We start from the raw sequence: 25,986 nt of genomic DNA on the forward strand, positions 1-25,986 counted from the left end.
TTGCTCAACCAGACAGCGTCTCCATGTTTGTCTGCGCCAGTCTTTTTTCATCTGGTGGCTGTTGGATAGAAATGTTCCGCTTGAGTTTGATCCCGTATCAAACTCACAACTTGCATGTTTTTGATCAAAAACACCAAATTGTCCGGCTCAACATATGTGATGTTACTCGTCTGGCCACATCATTTATTTTCACCTCGCCCTAACCTGCCAGATATTGCGACTTGCGGCTGTAGAGACGCTCTGTCTGGCTTTCCTTATTACCGTATTTTCGCGACTATAAGGTGCACTTAAAATCCTTTTTTTTACTCAAAAAACAACAGTGCGCCTTATAATCCGAAGCGCCATATATATGGATCAATTGGTTGATCCATACTGGTTAACGAGGATCCATTGGAGGGAAAGTCTGTAGTATATATTTGTGAGCCACAGATAAAGAAGTATAAATCTCCTGTTTATTCTTTTTTTTTATATTTAGCTGTGCTAATCCTTGTAAAGATTATGTTGTGTCTGTAGGGCAACTTGTTTAATATATAATTAGTGTTTATTTGCCTCCAATATGAATCAGTGTTATCTCTGAAGTTGAGAGTAAGTAGCCTGACAGAAGCTTCGAGCAGCCGGTCTCATCCCGCAGAAAGATTTGGATTTCAGTGCGGCTGTCGCTACATTTCTTCACAGAGGGAGATGAAACGCTGTGTGATAAGAGATGCACTAATACGAGTACACATCTGGCAAACCGTGGGAGGCACTGGAGGTCTACAGCCGGAGGGGCTTAGATTAGCAGGCCGTGCAAACACATACCAATGTGGATTTTAATATAATGCTGACTGAGAAAGAAAAACAATAAGTTGAAGTACTAAAGTTAGTTTAAAGTAGTTCCAAATGACTCTATTTTTTTTTTGCACACTATTAGTTACGTAAAAAAACAATATTTGTCGAGGTCAGGGTAAACATCGTCTATATCTATCGATCGCTTGCATACAACTCAGTATATATATATTTCCCCTGATGCAATGCGGCTTTGTATTACGGGTGTTTGCGAGGAACATCATACCACGGTACACAACACATCCTAACACATCCCACAGCTATTTTTCCAAATAAAGCTTTAATCAGTTATAGCATATAAAATATACTGAATGGATAATGGCTGCTAATAATTATGACGATAACACATATATAGGTAATGATAAAGAATAATTGAACATTGTTGGTGCTTTCAGCATCCGCGACTGAGCAGTAAGATGGGATGAATAGAAAGCTATCTGCTGTTTTCATACAGATGTATATGAGGAGGGAAGCAGACTAATTATAATGCTGCACAAACATTTCATTCAGTAAAGAAGATACTGGAAATCTGAAGACTGTTCCAAAAAAGCGTTCTCATAATCAATTGGGAGTTTATATACTAAACTCTATTAAAGTCAAGTGTTATGGACTTTTTAATATTCTATTTTCATCCTCATACTTTAAGAGAGCGTTGAAATCATATCCAGCCACTACATAGAATGTAATCTATTTTCAAATGGGTTTTTAATGGTTTTTGAGTTTTCCTCTGTGTTCCCAGCAGCACAAGCAGAGTGTCAGTGTAGAGTAAAGAAGACTCGCCCTCATCTTACATTGTCGGCACATACTTCCAACACAAGTGCATGTGAAACAAATGGGCCTGTGTTTTGCGCTTTATCAGCAATTCCTCCCAAAGGAACATTTCATCATGTCCCACTCACTGCAGTGCAATCTGAAATGTCATTAAAGTGGGTTGGACCCTTGAAAATAGACTGCGAGCAGAGCGGACGTCGCCTTCCAAATCAACATAGCAGAGAGTTCGTTGCCGTCGCCAACCTAAGAGCCCGGACCGCTGTAGCAGGGGGAACTCGCTCTATTTCTGTGCTCAATTAACAGACTTGTTAAAGAAGGTCAGCAGAGGGCTGACGTGTCCTCGGGATACTGGTGCAACTGATGAGACAGGAGGATGGTGGCCTAGCTGTCATCGCTGATGGACAACTCCTCCCACCCCACGCAGGACACCCCCATATTAGTTACAAAAGTCACACACACAGTTTGTACATACGTTTCATTTATTTATATTAATGTGTATTTATTGTCCTTGTTTTTCTTTTTGACTATGTCTCTTGCACGTGCACAGCAATAAATCCTGTAAATTTGCCAGCTAGGAGACCAATAAAGGATTATCTTATCCATTTTCTTTTGACCTGAACTTAAGAAGAGCCATAAAAACTGTCCATAAAAATTCCCTTAACAGATTTTGCCTCTTAAGGCACGAATTCATCCGAAACGATCACACAAACAACAAACCCCCTGCTGTTTATGATACCTTGTTATTGAAAGTGGGGACAGTTGGTCCCGCCCCACAGCACACCTGCAGTTAGACAGGCGTCTCACAAATTGTCGGAACAAGGAATGCTCCGGCACTACTAGCGTAGACTGGGGACAGAGTGCTCTGTCAATGTGTCTTTTGTTCTCCACTCACTCAGAGGGTGCGCGAGGGACACCCATTAAACCAAAGCACACACAGTACAGTGCTTGAAGCACCCCCCTAACTTGGCATTTTGTATTTGGTTGTTCTCACAGGGCCTGGGGGCGGAGTGTAAGAACCTGTACCCGTTCCTCCTTCCTGTCATCCAGCTGAGCACCGACGTTTCCCAGCCGCCACACGTGTACTTGCTGGAGGACGGACTGGAGCTTTGGTACGGCCATGAAAGCTGCACTACACATTTCTGAGTTACTATGGTTACGCTACATCCATACTATGGCTCTGGCTACGCTACATGCTACTACTCTGTTCAGCATGTGGTACTATGCCACAGTACTTCCATTGCCATTTTCTTTTACCACCTCTAATCCATATCTTCACCTTCTCTATCTCTCTTCTCAATGTTTTTTTTACTTTCCCGTTTTCATGGTCTTCTCCTTCCCTCCGTCTCATCATGCAGGTTGGTGACTTTGGAGAACAGTCCAGCCTTCACCCCGGAGCTGCTCAGAATCTTTCACAACATGTCCGCTTTGCTGGGTGAGCTCACATGAGGTTTCTTTATTTGCTGGTCCATCTTGCTATGTGCACGCATGTGTACTTGCATATGAGATCGGAATTACTATTATTAGTGTTTCCCCCAGTATATTAAGTTTAGCATTAACATATAAATTGAATTAGTGTTAGGAAAGAAAGGTATGCACTTTGATTAGCATACAGTGAATTCATGTCTTACATTGGAGATGCATACAAAAAATTGCCGCAAAATGAGACGTGGAAAACACTAAGCAATCCGTAGTCACACACCATCGTTATGTGATCAAATCATTTTAAATCTCAGCGAGGCGGTTAGAATGAGGACAGAAAGATGCAATCCACAGACATGGACTTCACTGTCCTGGTTGCTTCACTTTCCTGGTAGAGTATCATTCAAAGATCACAGTTGTGGCTTTGCGGTAGCCTCGAGGCAGCGGGGCCGCTACTCCGGGTCATTCGGCAGCTGTGAGTGGTGGCATATTGCATGCAACTCGCTGGATGATTTATCACAGGCCTGCAGCGTCGGGACACCTCACTTGCTGTACTCTTTAGAGGTGTGTGTGTGTGTATTGATTTGGTGCCACATATGGAGAGAGTCCAACTATTTTGAACACCAGTGTAGCTCTGCCTACTGGGTCATTTCATGTTGTGTGGATAGCGAAGCCATGAGAACACAGAAGAGCAAAGGGACTTGGGGAGAAATGGGGAAGATTTGTGAAACGTAACAAGCAGGTGGTGGATAAAAAGTCATGTTTCATGAAGTGATGCCAGTAGAAGGAGTGGCGAAGGGACATGTTGTAGTAAAGGTCACACTGTGGAGATGTACTCTAAGGAGCTTCGGACGTGGATAGATGGAAAGATGAGAGAGGCTAAACAGAAAAGGTCAATAAAAGCCTAGAAGAAGTAAAGGAGACATTCATCTTTTTTCCAGTAATGTTTACTTTGTGATCATTCACAGTGAATTACACAAAGGTGACAAAAACCACTGCATCAAAGCCCATAAAGCCCACCAGGGTCACAATGTCTTATTAAGGACTCAACAGTAACCTGCTGAAACAGTTTCATCAGCTCCTATAACGCTGGTATCCTGGCTAGTTTAATACCTGAGTGAAGGATCTTATGTGGCAAGAGGTCCTACCTTATGCGGTAGGACCTCTTGCCGCGGTGTCCACCTTAGTTTGCATTACCTCACGGAAATAGGTCACTTTGTGACCCAGTTTCGCTTACTATTAAAATCATCCATGCTTTCTGCCCAGAGTGGCAATTCTCTGCTTTTTTTAAAATATTTGGTTCAGTGAACATGCTTTTCTCTGACAGACACATTAAAGCAGTGTCAATCAATTGATAATTGAATATGTTTGAAAAGGTCTGTCGCTCATTCTGGTTCTGGAGTTAACTGAGAGAATGTCACATTGAAGTTGTGCAGTTGCGACTCAGAGTCTGAGCTTTTCTCGGAGCGCTTTCATGTGCGAGTACGGTTGTGGTACCAGGTGTGCTTGGCCTTGTGGGCTCCTGTTCAGCGTATTAAAATGATCGGTAAGATAAACTATAAAGCCCGGTCTGCCAGCCATTATTCAGCATCGACAACAGATAAGACAGCTTGAAATTCTCTGTGGTAGAGCCCTCTTGCCCTTATGATGTTGACAGTTTTTTTTTTTTCATCACATCTCCAAGCTGGACTGACTTGGCACAGGTGGCTTCTTATTGGATGATGCAGTGCATTTTAAATGCTGAAATCCATTATATTTTTAGAATTCCCCCCCTCCATTAAAGCAAAGCATCTTTCATTGAAGGTCTTTCGTCCCTGTTACCAGCATTTTGCTCTTTTCAATCTAAGTCAGATTTGTACATGAACTCCGTTGGGAACTGAGATGAATCCTGATGAGGTCCAGACTAATCTTCAACCTTCAGTGACAGTTTTTTTTCAACTTTACCTGTTTGTCACAGCTCTATTTTCCACACTTGTCCTCTTCCATCTGCAGTGACCCCTGTAAAATGTGGTGTCGAATTAACACAAATCTTTCTCGTTCACAAAGAAACTGACAAGCCTTTTATTTTCCACTTCATAAATAGCATCTTTATCATCTGATCCCTCTTTTTTAATAATTCTCTTTTCATTGGAGCTGCTTTTCGGCACTGCCTTATTTACATATATTGAGGGAAAGTCCCATAATTAAGTTGGCTTTTTTTTTGGTGTTTTTTGTGTCTCCTGTCAAAGCGTCCGGTCATCATCGCTGGCTGGTTGTTCCCCGGGATGTTGGGCCGTTCATTTATTTAGTCCGCGGAGGGATGCGGCCCATTAACAGAGTCTGGCTCCGTCTGCTGTCGTAGCTTGCCAGCTGCGTGGCCTGGCCCGCCTGATAAAGAGCTCCGCTCCATCACCACTAAAATGGAGCAGCAAATTCCCAAATTAGAATGTCAGGGGCCTCGCCTCGGCTAAATTGTTGGACTAGCACTACGTCCTGTATCACTGCCACCATGCTCTAAACTAGGACACATTTCAGCCGTGCACCAACTAGTGACAATGAGCAAGGTGTTCTCCCCCCCCCTCTCAATTGTCGGCATTTCACTGATTAGCGCGACTGCTGAGCAAGTGATGGAGCTGGAATATCCATTCATGTCCATTTAATAACACTTGTTAGGAAACCAAACACGTCTTGCGGTTTGACGGTAAAAGCTGACCTGGGAGAGCGAGGCCTAATGGCTGCTGAACTGCTAGAGGGCTTTAATTGGAACAGATGGAGGAAATGTTAAGCTTCCTTTTTACAAGGAAAAAGCAGCAGCAGCAGCAACAACAAATGTACATTTAATCGGAAACTATCAGAAAAGAGTGTCCTTATAGAAGAATAATGGTCTGTTTCCGTTAAAAGCCCTCAGTAATTTTATCTAAGTATGAATCGTTTGGTCCATGCAATGCGCTGCGTGATGCCTCCGTGTTTGGGATTTTTGTTCAACTTTATTTGAAATCAATCCTGTCGCCACTCCGGTTTAATGCAGGAATTAGAACAGATGAGACAATTTCAGACGGACCTTGCTCAACTGACTGAAGCAAATACAGGGACAAAATGTGGTATTGCTAAACAGTGCTTTATTATTATCCCATCAGTAAGCAATCAGTGTGTCAGAGCGATGGCACCGTGTGGAGGCCTCGTCCTCTGCCTGGGGAAAGAACGGGCTCTCGCGCTCAGCAGATGTTCTCTCCGGATGGATCAATCCGGAGAAGAGAGGGTTTTATTACAAGACGTAATGACTGTTTGTAGCTTCCACAGATGGTGAATGTGTTTGACTACGCTTTCTGCCAGGATGGAAGTTATTTTGATACAAAATGTGAGGTTGATGTAGCAGTTTAATGAACGTAACTTTAAAGTTCAATGTTCTATTTGTAGTGTGAATCTGTTTGGATCGATTTGCTCTGTCCAACCTTGAGCTGCTGCTGTGAGCGCTCTGCTTTCTCATCACGACTGTCATCTCATACATGGGTGTCTCCCCACGAAGTAGATTTTTGGCCACTTCACTGAATCCCTCGCTGAGCTTTTTAGCGCTTCTCTCATGCATGATCACTCGTCCGTGACTTTGCAGAGACTCAGTCACTCGAGTTGGGAGTTGGCTTCTCATCTTGAAACTGTCGCGGTTGGCCCTGTTTTTTTTTAAAATGTTTTAATGAGTCCAATGTGTACAGTAAAACGTGGTACAGCAGGTGAGCCCCAATGCAAAAAAAATGGCACTGTTGAGTCGTTTGCCTTTTCAGTTCCGAAATGAAAGAAGCAATAATAAGCAATTAAACAGTAAGATTTCCCTTTTCAGATTCATGCATTCAGGGGCTTTACTGAGTTCAAACCCTTTACAAACCCAACACCCACATCTGAGTGTCCTTGTAGTGCATCAGTACAGATTTTGGCAGTATTTCTTTGGTATCTTTTAACTTTCCTCACATAGTAAACATTGCCATTGCCACGGTGTAAAGCTTCCAGCACTGTTCCACCAACGGTTAGAAACACTTGAGAGCCGTTATCACTGTCAGATGTGAGGCTCATTTTCCTGTTAATGTTGATAACCGAAGGGGATTGTACAAACACATGCCCAAAGCTATGAAGGACGCACCAACCAAAGCGTAATCAGTGCTTCAGCAGCTGTTTTTGTGACTATTTGATTATTGTGGGCACGGTTGTGCGTGAGTGTATTATGCCCTCACTTGTCTTTGTGAACATTTAATTGCTTTCATAATGTTGAATTGGCAAAACACGCTATGTGGATATTCTATATTCTGTTTTATAATAGTATTCACAAGAGCTTTCTAACGTTGTCTGTGGCCATTCGCTATTTCAACTCAATAATGAAATAACTTCCCAGTAAAATACACGTTTGTATTTAATCAGCGATCTCTGCGATAATGTAGATAGAACAACACAGAAACGAAGTAAGACAAAAGGTGGAGGAAGATGGCAGTAAAACGCGTGCATGGAATTACAATTGAAGAATCAAGAGAGAAATGAGACCCGTAATACTGTAAAACTAGGGCAGATCTGGCCTGCAGCGCTTATGTAGGTGCAGCACGGAGGTTTCCACCTGAAATAAACCCACCAAGAAAAATGTTTTTTTACAATAACAATGATTCCAACCTCACTCTGATGGTTTTTGTGCCTTATAGTGAGAAAAAGATGAATGGAATTAAAGGCATATTTTATTCTTGTTTTCTAAGTTGAATGGGTTCCATTACGTAACGACACAAGTCGTCCCAGTCGGAGACGTTTGCTCCATGTGGAGCTTTTTTCTTTTTAGTCACATTTGTCAGTACCGGCTCCTCTAGTTCTCCCTCGGTCGTATCCGGAGGAGCATTCTGTCCCACTTGGCTTTTGGACCTGTGAAGTCCTGCTGGTTTCATCTTGCCTCAAAGCAGTGATGCAACATGTTGATCAGCTGTTGCTCAGCGGCTTCCTTCCCGGCTTCGCTCACACAGTCCGGATTGAGGCCAATTTCTGTTTTTAGCTCCCGTGCTTTTTTCAATATTTGGACATGTGCTCGTTTTTTTTTTCTTCAAGACGTACAAATATTTATATTTCTGAAATAATAAAACACATGATGAAGACCTAGGGACCTGACTGTCCAGATTGTTTTATTCAAGTTATGGTTATCTACTGATCCGTTTATAATAGACCAGCTCACAGCCATTCGTGATGCCGTAAGAGTTGCTGTAAGCTTCACATGGCTTTGATGATGGCTTTTTTTTCTTTTTTTTACAAAAACATGCAGGTGCGGTTTTGCATGCCCCCTCCATACGAACGCCGAAGAGCCGCTTGGATTTCCCCTTATTTGACGACACGACGCGTCCACACACCGTTGTGAGCTGTTTGGTCCTCGTCTTGCTTTTGGACTGGTCTTTGCTCGCCGTTGCTTCCCCCTGCTTCTCGTGCTTTGCAGGAGTTGAGCGTAATGTTGCTCCCGGCTAAGTTGGCAGTGTTGCGGTCTGATTGAATAAACCCCTGAAATACGTTGGTGCACCTGCACAGATGGAAGCAGACATTAACGCCATTACCTTACTGCGGCTGGCAGATGGCGGGATAAATCGCATTAGATACAGTACGGACCGCTGGGGGTTTGAATTGACCTCCAGCACTACCCCCCCCCGCCCCCCCCCCCCCCCCCCCCCACAGTGACTTCCTCTCCCAAGAAAAAGGCCACGTGAGGTTTAGGTGCTTCATGAAAACTGGGAATCAGAAAGTTTGTTCTGAACTTCAGACAAAGCAACAAAATCTGTAAACATTTCTGAATTAAAGAACAACAATGTATACTTTGTAGGTTTCAGGTTCAAATTCATGTTTTTGTGAACCACAAGAATCTTAGTAAGGGCGCATTGGTGAATGAGCCTCATGATTATTGCCTGAAATGATGTTTTTCTATCTGGCAGTAGGCCTGAGAGGTTTGTTTACTGTTACTGCAGCTGCTTCAATAAACTCAGAATCATGGAAGGACGGTGAAAAGCTGAGGAGACAATGATAGAGAAATAAGGAGAGAGCCGGGGAGATTGAGGCGGACACACTCTAGCTTTACAAAGGCAGCGAGCTGGCATCAATGCACAAATGTTGAGCCTCATTTGTTGGAGTGCCTTTTTGTTTCCCCCCCCAAGCTTGTGATCCCTTAAAATGATGCAATGCCATCAAAAGAGGGGGAATATTTTTTTTTTCTCGTCTGAGGAATATTTTGAGGCTTTAGAAAAGAGAAAAAAAAAATTGTGTTTCTTTTTCGCCTCACCCCTTCAGTCTTTTGACCCCTGAGAGTCATCTTGGGACGACTTGTTTTCTCGGTCAACCCTGTTAGGAAGGGAATAACCAGGACCATTACTTCACAACAAAACAATGTTTTGTGTATGTAGACTCGTGCATCCACAGTACCTGGCCCCTGTAAACATGCAGGCGGGTGACGGCCATCCTCCGGCGTTCTCAGCGTTCCCGTCGTAAACAACTATCACCTATTCTAGCTGTTGGAGTCTGCCGCGCTGTCACCCGCCATTACTCTAGGGCCGTTCATGCAGACGTACGTACAGATACTGTCTTTGGGTGACTGTTTTTTTTTTTTGTCCGTCAGTCCCCCGTGTCCCTTCTTCATCACCACTCTGCTGTATCAGTGTTACGGTCTGTTGCCACGCCAGCTGATTTCGGCGTCCGACCCGTTTCCCACTGTGCTTACTGCTGGTGAATGTTCAGGATGCTTTTCTACTCACGTCCTCCTCAATCTTATGCTCTACGCTTTCCGTTTGACAACTGGACCGTAGTGAATGTGTTAAACTGTTTTCAACTGTTTACTTTTGCTTTTCGCTTGTAAAATTATTTTTAAAAAGACTAAACGTTCCTCATTACCAACACATTTTGCCCTGGTGAGCAGGGAAAGGCACTCTTTACTCTGTGCACAATAACATACTGTGACGTAGATATTTAGAGCAGCAAATTGAGCACTCTGTGTCCACTTGTGGTTTTGTGTGTGTGTGTGTGTGTGTGCGCGTATGCGTGCAAAACCCTTATATCTTATAACTTCCTATACGTTTGTATATACAGCAAACCCCAGGTGTCAGCTAGCACTCTAAGCAAAGCTCAGAAAATGCTAGTAGAAAATACTTGATGCCGGGATAATGATGTCACAGGGGGCAACAACGTGTTGAATAATTTAGCTTGTAGTTCATTTTAATAGTCTCATAACTTCTCATTAATGCTGGCAGATATACGGCCCTGTGTGTTTTTTTCTTTAAGGCGTATAAAGCTGTTGCCGCTCTGTCCATGTTCTTAAAAAAAAAAAAATGCTTTATCACTATTGCAATTAATACGTTTTTTTAAGTTTAATTCAATTAATTTGTTTCTTTTTTCTTGCTGATTTAATACCCTTTCAGCATGCAAGAGCACAGCCACAGTACAGTAACCGTGGATTACATTATGAACATTGGACAATCCATAACCACATGCTGAATATTTAAAATGGTTAAAAGTTGTCTCTAAATCCATCCAGTATACAATAGTCTAAATGTGTTTAGTGCAGCCCTGAACCGCATCCATCCATTAAACCCATTTGCTCAATGAAAGTGTAACGTCTGATGTTCTGTGTTTCAGAGTTGAGCTCCGAGAACCTGCGCACCTGTTTTCAGATAGTTAACGCCTACTTATATTTGTCTGCTACAGACTTCCTGCAGGTGAGACCCCCCCCCCCCCACACACACACACACAATGGTATATAATCCACATACATTGTAAAGTACTTCCCCGTGTTCAAATAATGTTGTTCTCTCCAGAACTATGCGGAATCTTTGTGTCGAGCTTTCTGCAATCTGCTGAAAGACATCACGAATGAGGGACAGGTTCAAGTGCTCAAGGTACTGTCAATCCCCCTTTCTCACACACTGAATTGCGTATGTCACCTTTGTCTCTCGCTTAGTTTTTCATCCTGAGGGCAATCGAGTACAGAGGATGGCGCACGCACAGATTTAAAAGCCCCCCCCAGAGGCAGATTGCGTATTCACTTCCTTAACTTAACTGAGGGAAATCCACTGGAAAGCCTTTTGCTTAAAGGAAACTTAATAAAACAGCTTAGTGTAGCTTAAGCCATACAACTATTACTCTCAGACAGACGCTGCTCTGGGTCAATAGGATCTCCAAACCTTTTACTGAAAAAGTGCTGCAACGGTCACAGGGGCGCATCACTGCCAGTATGAAACGTTTAGATGGGAATTAAATGACATTCCTCTGAATGCTAATACCAGCTTTGGTCTAGATCTTGGCCCGGCTTTTGACATGGCTGACCACAAATGCTTCACCATAGGTTAGACATTGAAGTAGAAATGAATCTGAAAGAACTTTATAGTAGAGTTACTCGAGTTTTGACTCCGGGGCCGTTCCGGGTTCTTAATTTTGTACAATGTTAGCATGCTTCCACCAAAAGGTATTTGGCCGTGATTGTGTCTATTGGTGGCATGCGTGCGTGTGTGTGCGTGTGTGTGCGCGTGTGTGAGCGTGCACGACCGTGTGCACATGCTCTGTTTGCACCACTCCGGAAAGTGTATGTATGCAGAACATGAAACCACGTGGCTTCGTCCCAGCTAAGCTCAGTGGCATTACGGCACATCTGGCTCCTGCTAATCCTTTGTTCTGGGGGAAGTTGAGCCTGTAAACGATAAACCTGTCAACCAACACAGACACGTGCACACAGCAGCTCACCACACATGGACTCCCGTAGAAGACAGCGATTCTAGTAATCCGCAGTCGTCTCTTTGAAAAGTTCATTATGCAAGACGGATATAGCCTCTCGCTGTTTCTGTGCTTCAGGTTTGCCTGCTGACCTTTTGAGTTAAACATTCTCATTTGATGGTTTAATTTGCAAAAATGCTATTTGTACCCTTCAGTGATGCATCTGGATTTATGTTATGGTCTAATTATGGGAAGCCTAATGAGGATGGAACAGTCTTTTTAGTGGTTTGAATCCAGACCCTGCCCTTTTAAGATTAGTTTACATGGCTAAATGTAACTACAAAGGAGTTTTTTTTCCTGACCATCAAAGCATGCACATATATTACTGAACCTCTGATATCATACACTTGTGGAGGTACATGTATTGCTGTTTTATCACAGTAGATTGCATTGGTTTTAGCAAGGTATACCTTATAAAGTAACAGTTGAGTGCACATCCTTAGACTGTAGGCTGCCGTTATTTATTCATACCTACTCTCACATGTTTCATATTCTTTTTTTTACTTGAGTTTCAATGCCTCAATGAGCTCATTCATATTTCTTGCCACTTTCTGTAGGTCAGACCCTCAATTCAAAGAAGGATTTTCAACAGTCTTTTAACACCTTTGGCAGCAGCTGCCATCTCCCTGTTGCCCCAGTGCGTCCTCCCACTCTTTGTCTCTACATCATCCTTTGCCTGACCCTTACTGTCTCTCACACACCCTCCATGGCTCGAGTTCTCCCAGTCTGTTCCTCTTCTCTCTCCTTGCTCTTGTTCCCAACCCTCCTCTCTTGACTCATCCCCCCCCCCCCGTCTCTCGGCAGGTGGTGGAGATAGCTTTAAAGGTTAGCCCCATACTGGGAGCCCACATGTTCCAGCCCCTGCTGCCTGCTGTCCTCAGAGGCATTGTGGCCGGCGAGGTGAGTTTGACCTAAACATCTTGATCTGGACCGGATTATAGAAAAGGATAAACCCATAATGCTGAGTTATATTGCCCTTTTCACTCTTCTTTTACTGGATGGTACAGTACTCACTTGGTTACAAAAGCTTCCTGTGTCTACTTTCAGTTTGTTCTTTCTTGTCACGTTAAAAAAGAAAATGGTTATGGTGAATATATAGAGGTGTTTATTGATCATGCAGCTCAGTTAAGGGTCACCTGCCTTTCATGGATTCCGCTGTGTCAGTGGATCTGCCTTACCTATGACATGCTTAATGTAGGGCGGGCAACATAAAAGCATTAATCCATGCGATTAATGTAGCCGAATAAATGCAACAACATTTTTTAAGTAGTCAACGTTCGTAAAATTGGAAGTTGGGACGCTTGCTGCAGTGTGTTACATCAAGATGGAGAGGGGCTTTTTGCATTGGAAGTAAAACAACCAGAGGCACGACATGCAGCGGAGAGCTTACTCCGCGTATCAAACAAGGGGGTCGGCGGCAAACTGACCACTTACAGCTAAGCTTTATGCTAAGCACGCTGCTAGGCTAATCTAGCTACTAGGCTAATCTAGCTACTAATCTCAACATCTAAAGTCACCCTGCACGGATCCCAGTCTGCAGAAGACCACCACTGTATCCCTAAAAGAACGTCCTGGCTAAATGTGGGGAGATAGTTGGCACTTCAAAGCTCAATGATGTTGTCTTGATATAAAACATTTGTTTCTGCAGTCGAAATGAGTGATTACATTCACTGTGTGCGTGTGTGTGTGCTCACTCAGAGATATCCCGTGGTGATGTCCACCTACCTAGGAATCATGGGCCGCATACTGCTCCAGAACTCCAGTTTCTTCTCTTCTCTGCTCACACAAATGGCCTCCGAGTGCAGCCAGAAGGTGAGCTTCAATGTCTGCCCTTCATTTCTGTGCACTCTGCACAATCCCTTTTGAAATGTGTGTGAGCGACATAACCGCAAATTGCCTGTTAAAAGGAAATCGCTCTGAAGAGGCAAGGTGTAATGAGCCAAGGAATTGCAAATGTTAACATATTAAAGTTTAGAGTTGGATCCCCTTCCTCATTAAACTGACAGTTTAGTTTTTATTACTGACTTAGGCATGTTTTTACATCTTTGCCTTAATGTAAAGAAAATGAACGACCTACGGTGGTCTCTCCATCAAGACCCTCTTTTTTTGGGGGGGGGGGGGGGGGGGGATTTTAAGATAAGCTAGTGAGGAAAATAAGACGGAACAAACCCACAGTCAGCTTTGCCTCCTTCTGACAGAAGCCAAACCACCCTTTGATACCTGTATCCTGTATCATGCATTGTCATACACGGCCCATCTCCCAATTGTTGGCTCCATCTCTAAATTTTGAATTGCCACTGGTTTCCCCTCGTTCTTCCCCTCCATAACCTTGCATATATCTCCTCCACCTTTCTCTTTCCCAATCAGATGGAGCAGTTGTTGGGCAGTGTGATAGAGATGTGGGTGGACCGCATGGACAACATCACTCAGCCAGAGAGGAGGAAGCTGTCGTCGCTGGCTCTGCTCTCCCTCCTCCCCTCGGACAACAGGTGAGAGGTGTTTCTCTGCAGAAGGGGACAGCAATGAATATTAGTTGCTGTTTAAAGGTTTTCGTGAACCCTTTTTTTTTTACGCCACAGCTGTAATATCCTGCAGGATCAACACAATAGTCGATGTGACAGCAGCAGTCACAGGGCTTGCACAACGCCTAAATATGGGAGGCAGGCTGAGCATCAAACGTATAATAAAACAAAAAGTTTCTTCACTTCTCGTTTCATTTTCTGTGAAGCGCAACTTCAAAGGAGTCTGTGTGGGCTTGGTGATGATCTTTATTTGTGTCTTTCGCATCCCACTGTATGGCGATGCATGTTTTTATCAAGATTTTGTGGAGCTCGGTTCTCTGCAATTGCAAAATGCTTATCGCAGACATTGACATGCATGAAACCCTTTTCATCACGCTCCCCCCCCTGGTCTCACCCAGCAGTCGGGTTGTGACAGCGTTGGCTGGCTAAGTGCTGTTTGAAGAATTAACTTTCTCTCCACATTCGGAGCAGAAATTGAAAGACGTCCCTCGCTGCCTTTTCACTTATACGTTACTTTGTCTCCTCGGAGCTCCCTGTGCTCTTTTTTGTTAAAGCGATCCCTCAGAAACGCCTGGAGGGAATTGCTTCAAATTTGGGCTCAAGGATGAACCGGTTTGAGGTCAAAGGTCACAGTCACTTTACGTCCGTCCCGTTTTCATAATATTTCGGGAAGGCCTCTAAAGAATACCTTCAGAAACAGCTTTAAACCCCAGTCCTACCGCCATTGAAACAAAAATCCTACGTGTTACTGTAAAGGAAGAATGACAATTGGCAATTACAAGAAAATAATAAAATGCAACAATTACCTGTTGTGCTTTGAAGACACCTTAGAAAACACGGTAGCCTAAATATGATTAAATGCTCTGGCTGATAACTCAGACTGGTTGTCAATAATTACACACTGTGTCCTGCAATTATTGTCTTTAAGTTGTAATTTATTTTCTAATTTGAGGCATGTTATCTGGAGGAAGGATCTCGAGGAGGTCAATGACTAAGTGTTTATAACATAATTATAAAAAATGGGAATAATTGCTTAGGTGCAGAACAGTTGGATGTTACAATTAAAGGTTTTGTCATTTGTTGGTAAAACAGCAATACACGCTAGGAGTTTGTCCACTAAATCCTTTGTGATTCAATACTCGCAGATGGAACTCAATCTGAATACTAGTCGTCTTAATAAGCTGATGACATTTCCATATTCCTTTTTCTTTAAATGACATTTTTTTTAAATGTTATTGAATATGTTTTCACCACCCCTTCATTTTGTGTGTATAATCAAAATAATGTGGATTGGTGTTACGAAACTGTGCAGTGGAACGCACCACTGGGAATTTGCTTCTAGGCATTAAGGGGAAAAGGCCCCATGAAAGGCGTGAAGGCGTGAAGACAGACCGACATGTATACCAACAGTCAGCTGCTTTTCCTACTTTGTGATGGTACATTAACGCATTCAAAGAACCAAACCGGTTTGTCTGTTGACAAGAATTACTGCTTATTTTCTGAAACTTTTGTGCAACCTAAGGGAACGGGGATGTCCCAGCCTGTATTTAACATGCACAGCCATGAGGCCAATTCACCAAAGACTGCTTCAGTCATCAGAACCTGTGGGTATGCTTCGCACCACCAGTTCATCATCACTGACAGTTTGCTTTACCAACGCAGAACAACAAGAACAATGACCTTAGGAAATCAATACGCACATCTTTGTTGCATAGATCTGCTGTCCTCACATTTTGTCTAATCAGGATTAAAACAGTGTCTTCTCAAAGTTATTTAAAAAGTCATGTTATTTCTCCATATTCTCCAAAGTATTCAAGTTTTAGTTAAATGTTAGGTGCACACATTTAATTTTTGGTGCATGCAATTACTGGTGAATTATAACTAGTAAATCAAGCCCTCCTGTGAAATATTGCAATTCTTTGCCCTTGTTTATTCACACAGGTTTTTTTTTCAATCTGCAGATTTTTAATGATCCTTAAGGGTATTTTGTCAGTTGTTTAAATATTTCCCAATGTAATGCGTAGCTCTGATGTTCATACCCCAGGCTTTAGATGTGCTGTCATCCTGTCATGAGTTATGCACTTGCCAGTTGCACTTGAACTTGATATTTAAGGCTTCTCTAAGGATTCAGAGTTAATGATGCTCTACAACATTAATTTGAATCAGTGATGTTTAATTGAAATCCATTTGCAACAAGCTCAGATGGATAGTATCCAATCTATTTATACACACACACACACACACACACACACACACACACACACACACACACACACACACACACGAGGAGGAAGAAGAGCACTTAAGTTTGGTATCATACGGCTTCTCTAAACAGGTTTTCACATTGACAATTAATCTGCTCCAGCAGCCCAACAACAAAATAATCAGAAAAACAAAAAAAAGCACAGTTTTGAATAGCCATACTACTCTGCAAAACTTAAATCTTAACATATGCTGTCTTTTATGCAGCCTTGATAGGTCATTGTCCTCCACTTGTTTGTGCTGTCAAAACCACGCCGACACAGAATGTCTTTGCTCAATTTCAGATCCTAGAACCACTTATCTTGATTTGAATAGCGGGCACGAAGCAGCTCCCACTAGTCAGCCATTAGAAAATAATCACTGGATAAGTGCCGGGCAGGATAGAATTAGAACTGACAGACAGGTCTGAATGTGTGATACGGTATCCTTGATGCCATGTCTACATCCCGTCGTTGCTATGGCTGCCAATTTGGAACTGTTTAAGGTTGGTGGCAGAGGCAATGCCGACGTATTTAGCACTCCCTGAATATTAGTAGTGAAACGTTACCAATAGTTTAAAATGAACACTGCAGATGTGGTGACTGTGGGGGCCATTGGAGTACAGTGAACTCATTGTCATGTTCAACAAACCAGTTTGAGATGATACGAGCTCTGTGCCCTGGTGCATTATCCTGCTGGAAGTAGCCATCAGCAGGTGGTACACTGGGGTCATCAAGGGATGGACATGGTCAGCAACAATAATCAGGTAGGCCGCGCCATTTAAACCTTGCTCAATTTGTACTAAAGGGCTCAAACTGTTTAAAAAAATATCCCCCACACCATTACACCACCAGCAGCCTGAACTGTTAATACAAGGCAGGATGGATCTACGCTTTCATGTTCACGCCAAATGGCAACCCATTTGCCCACACAACTGCCGCTCGCTGGATATTTTCTCTTCATTGGACCGTTCTCCCTAAAGATTGCTGTGTGTAAAGATCTCAGATCAGCAGCTTCTGACGCTTCTGATCTAATTTTTATAATAATTACTTTCATTCAAAAAAAAATCTCACTGGGCCACTTAGCATATATATACATTATAAGAAAAACATTAAAACTAATTTAAAAAATGGCCGACGGTGATCTAACACAAAGTCAATTAAGCCTTGAGGAATAAAAAGGTTTTTAGGTTTAAGAGTCCAGCAACTGTGATGCCTTTACGTGGTCAGGGCGTCTGTTCCGTGCAAGCGAGCTGCTTGTAGATCTGAGGATGCGGGCGGAGGTCTGCGGAGTAATTTAGTTCTTGTAGGTAGGGAGGTGAAAGTCCATTTTTGCATGTAAAGGTGAGAGGTAGAATGGTTGTGATGTGGCCATATTGAATGCATTGCGGTTTCTGGATGTTCTTGCCGGTGTTGCCAGTGAAAGGGGAATTAGAGTAGCCCAGTCTTGATGACAATAAAAGCACATGTAGTGTTAAAACGGATACGACATTCATTGTGTGTATGAAAGAAAGATAAGGCGAATGCTTAAATATCCTCATAGCAGCGAATCATATCTATATTTGCTAGTGGCTACTGGAAATAAAACCCCTTTTCTTTGGTAGCATTTTGAAAAATATATGCTTTCATTTTTCATGCTGAATTTGTCTCTGTCTTGAGCGGGAGTTACAAATCAGTTCATTTGACAAGTCCGCTCCCTTCAGACTCCGGCACGAAAGGACTCAGTAAATGGTGATACAATATCACGCCTGACAGATGGAGGTGATCTGGACGAAGATTTGTTTTTGTCTTTTCAAAGAGGTAGTAGTGGGGATGCTGATAGGACTTGATTGAAATAGATGTTTTTCTCATGTGTGAGTGTGTAAAGTAGGACAGCTCACAGCCATATGCTGTTTGTATTAACAAAATTCACACGCTATAGTAGCGGTTCTCATTTACAAGAAATAACAGAGGTCCTTTTTTTTACTGGCTGGGTTTGTATCGTTTCATGCAGTGATTTTTCAATTTTTTGTCAAACATCATGCTCAGTGAACTTCATGCAGCATTGCCTCAGGCCTACCGAGCCAGGCACCTGAACTGACAGCACCTTTGATGCATCAGTGCCCTCACCCACACATTCGCGCTCTTGGTGTCTTTGTGTTCTTTTCCATCCCTGCTTCTCATTCCCATTGACATGGTAAAAACTCCACTTCCTTTTCAGTGCTTTGGAAGAACGGTTCAGATAATTCAATGACTGCAGCTTGTGCCGAAGCCTGCATGGTGGGCAATGCAGGACGGCATATTCTGAAGTTCGTCCATACAGGAAGCCAACTCTGCAATGCTTATCAGCTCAGTGGCTACAATAGAAATGAGACTCGGGCGCGTCAACCTTTTATCGATTTAAATTTTTCGCATATAAAACCGTATTTAGGATGAAAAACCCCACCTCATTATATGTGAATGATCAGTGCCATGGCAACATGCTTTCGTAATCATATCATAAAAGTAGAGCAATGTCTTCCACCTTTCAACCATTACCCTTTTCTATTTTGTGCTTTACCCTTTGCCCTTGTGTCTTTTTAAATGTTCGTACCAAAAGCCCCCGGGTGAAAAGGTGATAAAAATACAAACAGAACAATCTGGACATGTGTCCTATAACTTGTGTTGATGGATGGCATAGATGGCCATCCGTTTTCTTTTCTGACAGACCCTTCATCACTTTCCATGTCGCTGGGATTTTTCCTCGTCTGTTGCTATTCTGTTGTCACGGTTCTCTCGCTGACCCTTTGCCTATCGGGACAGATGGCCCTCTCTCCTTTTCATACATGCATCCATTTTTTTTTTTTTTTTACATTCCAACACACAGCCGTTGAATATGTGATCTCGTGAGTAATGAGTCGGTGTTGTCCGTCCGTACGTCCTCAGTGTGATCCAGGACAAGTTCTGTGGCATCATCAACATCTCCGTTGAGGCCCTGCACGATGTGATGACCGAAGATCCTGATACAGGCACCTTCAAAGAGTAAGTATGCGCGTTTCTCACCTGTCGACCAAGGAAAGAAAAGGCAAATTCTTTACATGAATACTTGTACCTTCCAAACATTCTTTGCTCGAGTGAAGGACATTTGTCATTTTGTTGAGGCTCAAACATGCTGAGTAAATGCTGAAATATATATTTTCAATGGAAGTGCAGCTGTGTGTGCTTTTGAGTTGGTCGCCAGGCTTCCCCCCCCCCCCCCCCCACCCCCTTAAAAACAAACCTCTGAAGAAAGATTGTAAATCAAGGCTATAAAAGCAGTGTGACAGTAGCAGTGTTGAGCAGGACACAAACGGGTTTCATCATTTCTGTCTTGACTTTTACGGAGGGCCACTTTTTTTATATATATTCGGGATTTTTATTCATTATTCTGATTGGTTAATTCCATTCTGATCGCTCTTTAGTTCTGCTTCTACTCTGACTTGAACCTGTAGGGAAACAACTTTTCTCCGCCGTCAAAATTGCTCAGCGCCCTCCTAAAATGTGCCAGTGTGAAATTCACTGAACATTTGGGCGTAACGGTTGTTCCAGATGTTTCTTTATTTGCCAGTGATGTGTGGAATTGTTTTAGTTTCCCTGTTGTGCTTCATAACAGACAAAACATCATTTCTGACGATGCATATTTTATCCACAGTTTGTGGAACTCAGACAGAAAGCAGGGGGATCTGTAATGGCCCTTCCTGTGTTTAGGAATTAAGTTTGAAGTTAACAGACTTCCCGCTCCCGCTGCCATTGCTGCCGTGGATTGAATTGAGTAAAGCGACATGCCAGGTGACAAACCAAGTCGGGCCACTTGTCCCTTAACTATCATAAAAGGACTTTCACAACCCCATGAAAGTCTTGTACTGAACTGAGCGGCACAGCATCAATGTGTACGAAAAAGAACGGTTGTCGTCCTAGGCCAACGAAATGGTCACTGCATACTTGGCTATAACTGCTAAAATCAGATGTACCTTGTCCCCCTGGGGGCAGCAGAAACCATGTGTGCACACGCTGTCAACGTATCGTCAACTTTCAAGTTTACATGGCAACCGTTAAAAAGTGTCAATTAGTTGCTTATTTACACATCCAGTTGTCCCTGAGCAGCATTACCATTCATCCCCGAGTTGTGTCTCGGATCACGTGATCAATGGGAGCATCTTGGCTGGTTTCTGGCCCCCGGCTCCTGCGGGAAGTGTCTGGCTCTTTAGCTGCTGTTTGGTGTTCCTGCGCCGATGACAGCTGCCTGCTGCGGCCCTAAAACGACAGCACGAGAGCAAACAGAAACACTAAAGCTGTGAGATGGAGCTATATTAAGCTCTGACAAGCTGGGCGAGATTGCAGCTTCAAGCGATAATTCTCTGTTGGGGCTTCACGTGGTCATTTGATACATTATTATATAAATATCAGTTACACACCTCAAAGATGTGTTCAGAATCACTCGGCCTGTTCTGATATTGTCTCCCGCTGTGCAGGCTTATACAGGGATATTTAGTCGAATGTTCTTGTGTTTGCAGCTGCATGCTGATGAGCCAGTTTGAGGAGCCCAAGCTGAGTGATGACGAGGAGCCGCCGACTGAGCAGGATAAGAGGAAGAAAGTGGTCAGTCAAACATAAATACATACTATTGTACACACTGTGACAATGTCATCCTCTCCTGTGTTCCTCATCAAAAACCCTTCCCCTTTTCTACCACACTAGCACTCATAATACAGAACAAAATCCCTCAACCAACAAAATATGTATTTTTCCAGTGAGCACAGAGAGGTTGTCACTCCACGTCGTACGTACACTCGTTAGTGAACCACCTCTCAGCCTTCAACAACTGCAACTTTTCATGCAGTGTACTACGTAACCGCTTAAGTACAGCCCCTGGATGCAGTCATGGCACCATGCAGATTGCTTTGTGCGAGACCGCTGTTAAGTAACTATAAATGGCTCCTGTGAGGGGGTTGGGGGGGGGTCATTCCTCTGCTGCACCTTGTAACACGGTGGAAGTTCCAAAATCGTATCACCACTGCACATTGTAAAAATGTTGTTTCTTCATGTCAGTGTGTGGGTGTGATTTCTTCAAATGAATGCACCAGCAAAATTGTATTAATGTACACATTGTATTTCATGGCTTCAAATGAAGAAATACAGTTGTATACATTCTCTAGTGTGAATTTGAGTGTCTTTTTCTTGTGTTTGCGCGTGTGTGTGTGTGTGTGTTTTTTTCTTTTTCTTTTGCTGAGTGGGATCCCAGTGCACTTATCACCTCAGCCCAGACCCTGACTTTCAGCTTCAGGGAGTAGAGGAGACGAGACTTAAAGTCGCACCTCTCCCTGCTTGTTAGCGCGTGTGTGTGTGTGTGTGTGTGTGTGTGTGTGTGTGTGTGTGTGTGTGTGTGTGTGTGTGTGTGTGTGTGTGTGTGTGTGTGTGTGTGTGTGTGTGTGTGTGTGTGTGTGTGTGTGTGTGTGTGTGTGTGTGTGTGTGTGTGTGTGTGTGTGTGTGTGTGTGTGTGTGTGTGAGTGTGCCCACGTGGATCGGTTTGATTTCTAGTTGGAGTCTGAGCACAACGTTAATGAGGAAGATGACCCGTGTAGAAGCTGTAGAAGCTTTTATGTGTATAAAAATGTGTGTGCAGCTATAAAGGCGATTTTGAGAGACGACGAATCCAAAGGAGTAGATCCAAAGGGTTTGTTTTTTTGCGATCTACGCAACAAAACATCTTTGAGTCTTGGCCAATCAGCGATGAGAACTCTGCGGTCTCATTTGTATCTCTGCCTTTGCACTTGAAGGATTTGGTGCGGTTTGCCACAATGTGAAGTTTATTTAAGAAAATCAAACGGCTCCCAGCCTAATTTGTATAATAGATAATTCTACACAGGGAGAAAGGGGCACATCTCACTCAGCCGAGCACTTGATTTGGTGCTTTTGCTGTAGCATTGTTAGTGCATTATTAATGGTTTTATTTCAGTATTGAAACCGTTTGGGAATCAGACCTTGAGTTGCCCGATGTGCAATTCAAGGAGCTTCCTTAATTCACCCAAATAATTGTAGTTTTGGGGGGAAGGACCCCAGCGGAACATTTGTCATTACAAGTACAACTAATGGTTGTAGGACTCCTTCTATTAGTTTTCATACATGACCTGCTTTATAAGGTCCTCCATTAAGGGCCAAATTGAAAAGTTCCCTGGGTAAGTGGAATTAAAGTGCTGAAGAAAATATAATAACCGACTGTCGCTGCCAACTGCTGACTTTGTCCACGTGTTGTTTCTCTAGCACTCGTCACACCGCGTGTAGTGTGTTAGCGTGCGTTTGTCACAACGTTCCACACCACTATTGTTCTTGTCTATGAAGGTCATGACTTGTGAATTGTCTTTTTTCCGATAACAATACTGTGTTGTTGTTGTTGTTGTTGTTAACACAATAGTGTCCACACTAAGTATTTGGATAATATGTACAATATTAAAATGGCTTTGGCAATAGATAGATTTAGCATTTTTTAATGTGTCTTTATTATTTGGAGCCTGAATGACATGTTTGTGAACTCCATAGTTTAATGCCGAGATGTTTTGGGTAGAATATGAAACGATCATTCCAGCAGTTTTGAAACCGTTTTTCCAAAATTCTGAGCACAAAAATAACTGACTTCTTTATAAAGCTCAGGCGCCAAGTCGTCTCATGCACCTTTCTTTTAATTTTTTACGGTACAACATTGTCAGCTGTGTGTTGAAGGACGAGAATTGAGTGTAGGGGAAACACCTGTAGGTGCAGATTCATAGTTTCTCTGCCTCGCCATGTTTTTCTGGGCACGAAGCGAGCGTTTGTTTTGCATCTTGGAAGCGGTTGACAGGTCAACTCCATCTTGTCTGGCGTTTATTGAAGCCCATCACTCTGATCTAAGCATTCTAGACGGATAGATCAGGCTAACGGATGCTGTTTTTTGGCTTCACGACATAAAGCGTCATTTGATTCTGGTGCTTGTGCCATCAAACAAGAAGAGGGATAAACAACATCGAAGACTTCACTGGGTATTAATGTGCTCCGTCCGTTGTGATGTGGCGGCACAAACCCACGGCTATTCTTTTATTACCAAACACTCCTATACACAAACCCGACAACGCTACCGCATTTGACTCACTGCTGTGCGGTTAGAACTGGGACGTGACGAGGGGGCGGGTTGGTAAACCTGATTTATTAAAAAGTGAAAGAGGACAGAGGTGGAATCGTGCGTTGGAATGCCGAGTAATGTGCTGAATTAGTTACACAGCCACTTCATCAATTGTCTCCACCACTTTCAGTGGTGTCCACTGCAGCAACGCACGGATTATTCCGTATGTCCTGTGTGCCTGTGCAGCACACGTGCACAGGGAGTCACTTTTACATTTCATGCGGCCCCCAGATAATATTAGTGTTGTTTGAGTGAGGCTTTGGCTAAATTGCCGTCAATAGACTTCTCTCATAAACACGTGTCCTATTTGTGATGCAGCCTCTAGGTGTCAAAGGTCTTTTTTAAGGACAGGAGTTTAATAAGGAAGGCCTACATTAATGAAAATACCTGCACAGAATCAACCACTCAGCCTAAAGTTCTTAGTTTGTTCAGGTCAACCTTTAACGCCCACGGCATGGAGTTCTTTAGTTTCACATCATGCCATTAAACGTATTGCCTATTAACCACATTACTTCTTATGGCTTTTTATATATTATATTGCAGCCTCCCTTGAGCAGACCAATGACATAATTTTTAAAAAGAATCATTTGTTGTACTGTTTATTGTTTAATGTAGTCTGGATTTATTTAAGCAGCATGCTTGGTTTAGTCATTTATAGCATGTGCTCAGGATGTGTATCTGATGGGCTTTTTGTTCCACACAGTTAGGCTAATGAGTTAGTGTCAGAAGAGTGTGTGGTTTTGGTAATAGTGGATACATATGATAGTAACACAATCATTACGCTCACAGTCCTTTTTAGATTTCAAGATAATTCTCATTTTGAATTTAGCAACATATTTATGAAATTTATGAATGTCTTATAAACCATTGATGTGGACTTAATGATGTACCAAAAGAAAGCCAAGGATAAGATTTAAATAAGGTTGCTGTTTGTAAGGAAGGTAGTCTAAAAAGAAGAAATAGCCACTGCATTACAGGACTAGAAGACTGTTTGTGTTGTTTCCATCAAGGGATGAAATGGCAGCAAGCCAGAGTCAGCTAATGATCGAAAAACCAAGCCCCAGACCGTAAATATCCATTATTTGGAAATACATCCACATATTTTACTTCACTTTAGTAGAATAAATGACAGAACTTTGAACAAAGGTTTTGATTAGAATCTAAATGACAGAGTGTGGAAAATATTCTCCTCACACCCCCCCCCCCCCCCCCTTTAATCCAAATGTGGTTGTAGTAAAAATACCTCCAGTGAAACTTTTGCTGAGGGAACGGCTTTGAAAAATGGCATTAAACGTCCGTGCTTTGGTGCTTTGAAATTTGAGGAGAGGGAGATAAAGAATAATACCTATTACTTTGTTACCTCGTGGCTGTTATTGCTCGGAGTGAATAGAAAACATTTTCCGGCACATATTAATTAGTCACGAAATTGTTCCCACATTTTCGTTTTGTGTAGATTAGCCGTAAGTCTGATTAAGTTCCCCTAAATGGCAATTCCATTAAATGTGAACGCTTTGATGTTTGAGAAAGGAAATGATAGAAAATGATAGCTATTGTTGCTACCCAGTGGCTGTCATTGCTCACAGAGAACCGAAAAATGCTTTTTTGAAGCTAAGTACCGATAAATCCTGAAATTGTTTTTGTCATTTTGCAGTTTTTCATGATTTCATTTTAATGAACAATCACTCTGGGTCCTCTAGAGGTGTATATTTTTAGGAAGAGTTTTAGTGTGTTATCAACTCCCTCCAGGCCACGCAAAGCTTTAGTAATTAAGACCTGCCATTCCTGCTGTACTATTGCTTCTGTCCCAAACAAACCATCAGTGTCAGCATAATTTGGTTTTGTTGAATAACAGACCTCTCTGACGGTATTATTCTGCACCGCAAGTTATAGGAATTCTCCTATTGGGTTGCCTACGGCACACGATGCGATCAGAATTGGTCTCCATCTCTGTCACTCCTGCTCTTTAAAGCCATTCGTCCATAAGGGCACTGGGCGTTGTGGCTTCTCACCGTCTGGCGGGATCGCAAACACGTTTCAGCATTTGGCATTTCTTTGCATTCATGTTCTATAGTTTGAGTTGAATACTTTCTGATGTAATTTAGGTAATATGCATTTTAAGTTGAATCACAGACCACGGATTGATTTACTGTCGAGTTAAATAGACAAAGGAATATGAGTGAAGTGATTGTTGACTCATAGTTTGTGTGTGTGTGACCAGTTTCAATCGGTTCCAATGCGCTTTATATCACGTGGAGTTAAAAGTGTCACTTAAAAAAGTCACATAATAAGTCCGCGTAGAGAAAGCCGTCATCAGCTGCGTGTC

At 42.7% G+C, this 25,986-nt stretch overlaps 1 protein-coding gene across 1 annotated transcript in view; it reads left to right on the forward strand.

Annotated features, from left to right (window-relative positions):
• The window catches only part of ipo11 (importin 11), a 74,038-nt gene that overhangs the window by 37,920 nt on the left and 10,132 nt on the right, over window positions 1-25,986 (forward strand). The window contains exons 21-29 of the mRNA XM_037482603.2: window positions 2,590-2,705; window positions 2,952-3,028; window positions 10,621-10,700; window positions 10,800-10,880; window positions 12,556-12,651; window positions 13,450-13,563; window positions 14,119-14,240; window positions 19,418-19,513; window positions 21,025-21,109. Coding sequence (XP_037338500.1) covers window positions 2,590-2,705; window positions 2,952-3,028; window positions 10,621-10,700; window positions 10,800-10,880; window positions 12,556-12,651; window positions 13,450-13,563; window positions 14,119-14,240; window positions 19,418-19,513; window positions 21,025-21,109 — 867 coding nt within the window. The remainder of the gene's footprint in view (window positions 1-2,589; window positions 2,706-2,951; window positions 3,029-10,620; window positions 10,701-10,799; window positions 10,881-12,555; window positions 12,652-13,449; window positions 13,564-14,118; window positions 14,241-19,417; window positions 19,514-21,024; window positions 21,110-25,986) is intronic.

This window comes from Pungitius pungitius, chromosome 5 (genome assembly GCF_949316345.1).
Source record: "Pungitius pungitius chromosome 5, fPunPun2.1, whole genome shotgun sequence".
NCBI lineage: Eukaryota > Metazoa > Chordata > Actinopteri > Perciformes > Gasterosteidae > Pungitius > Pungitius pungitius.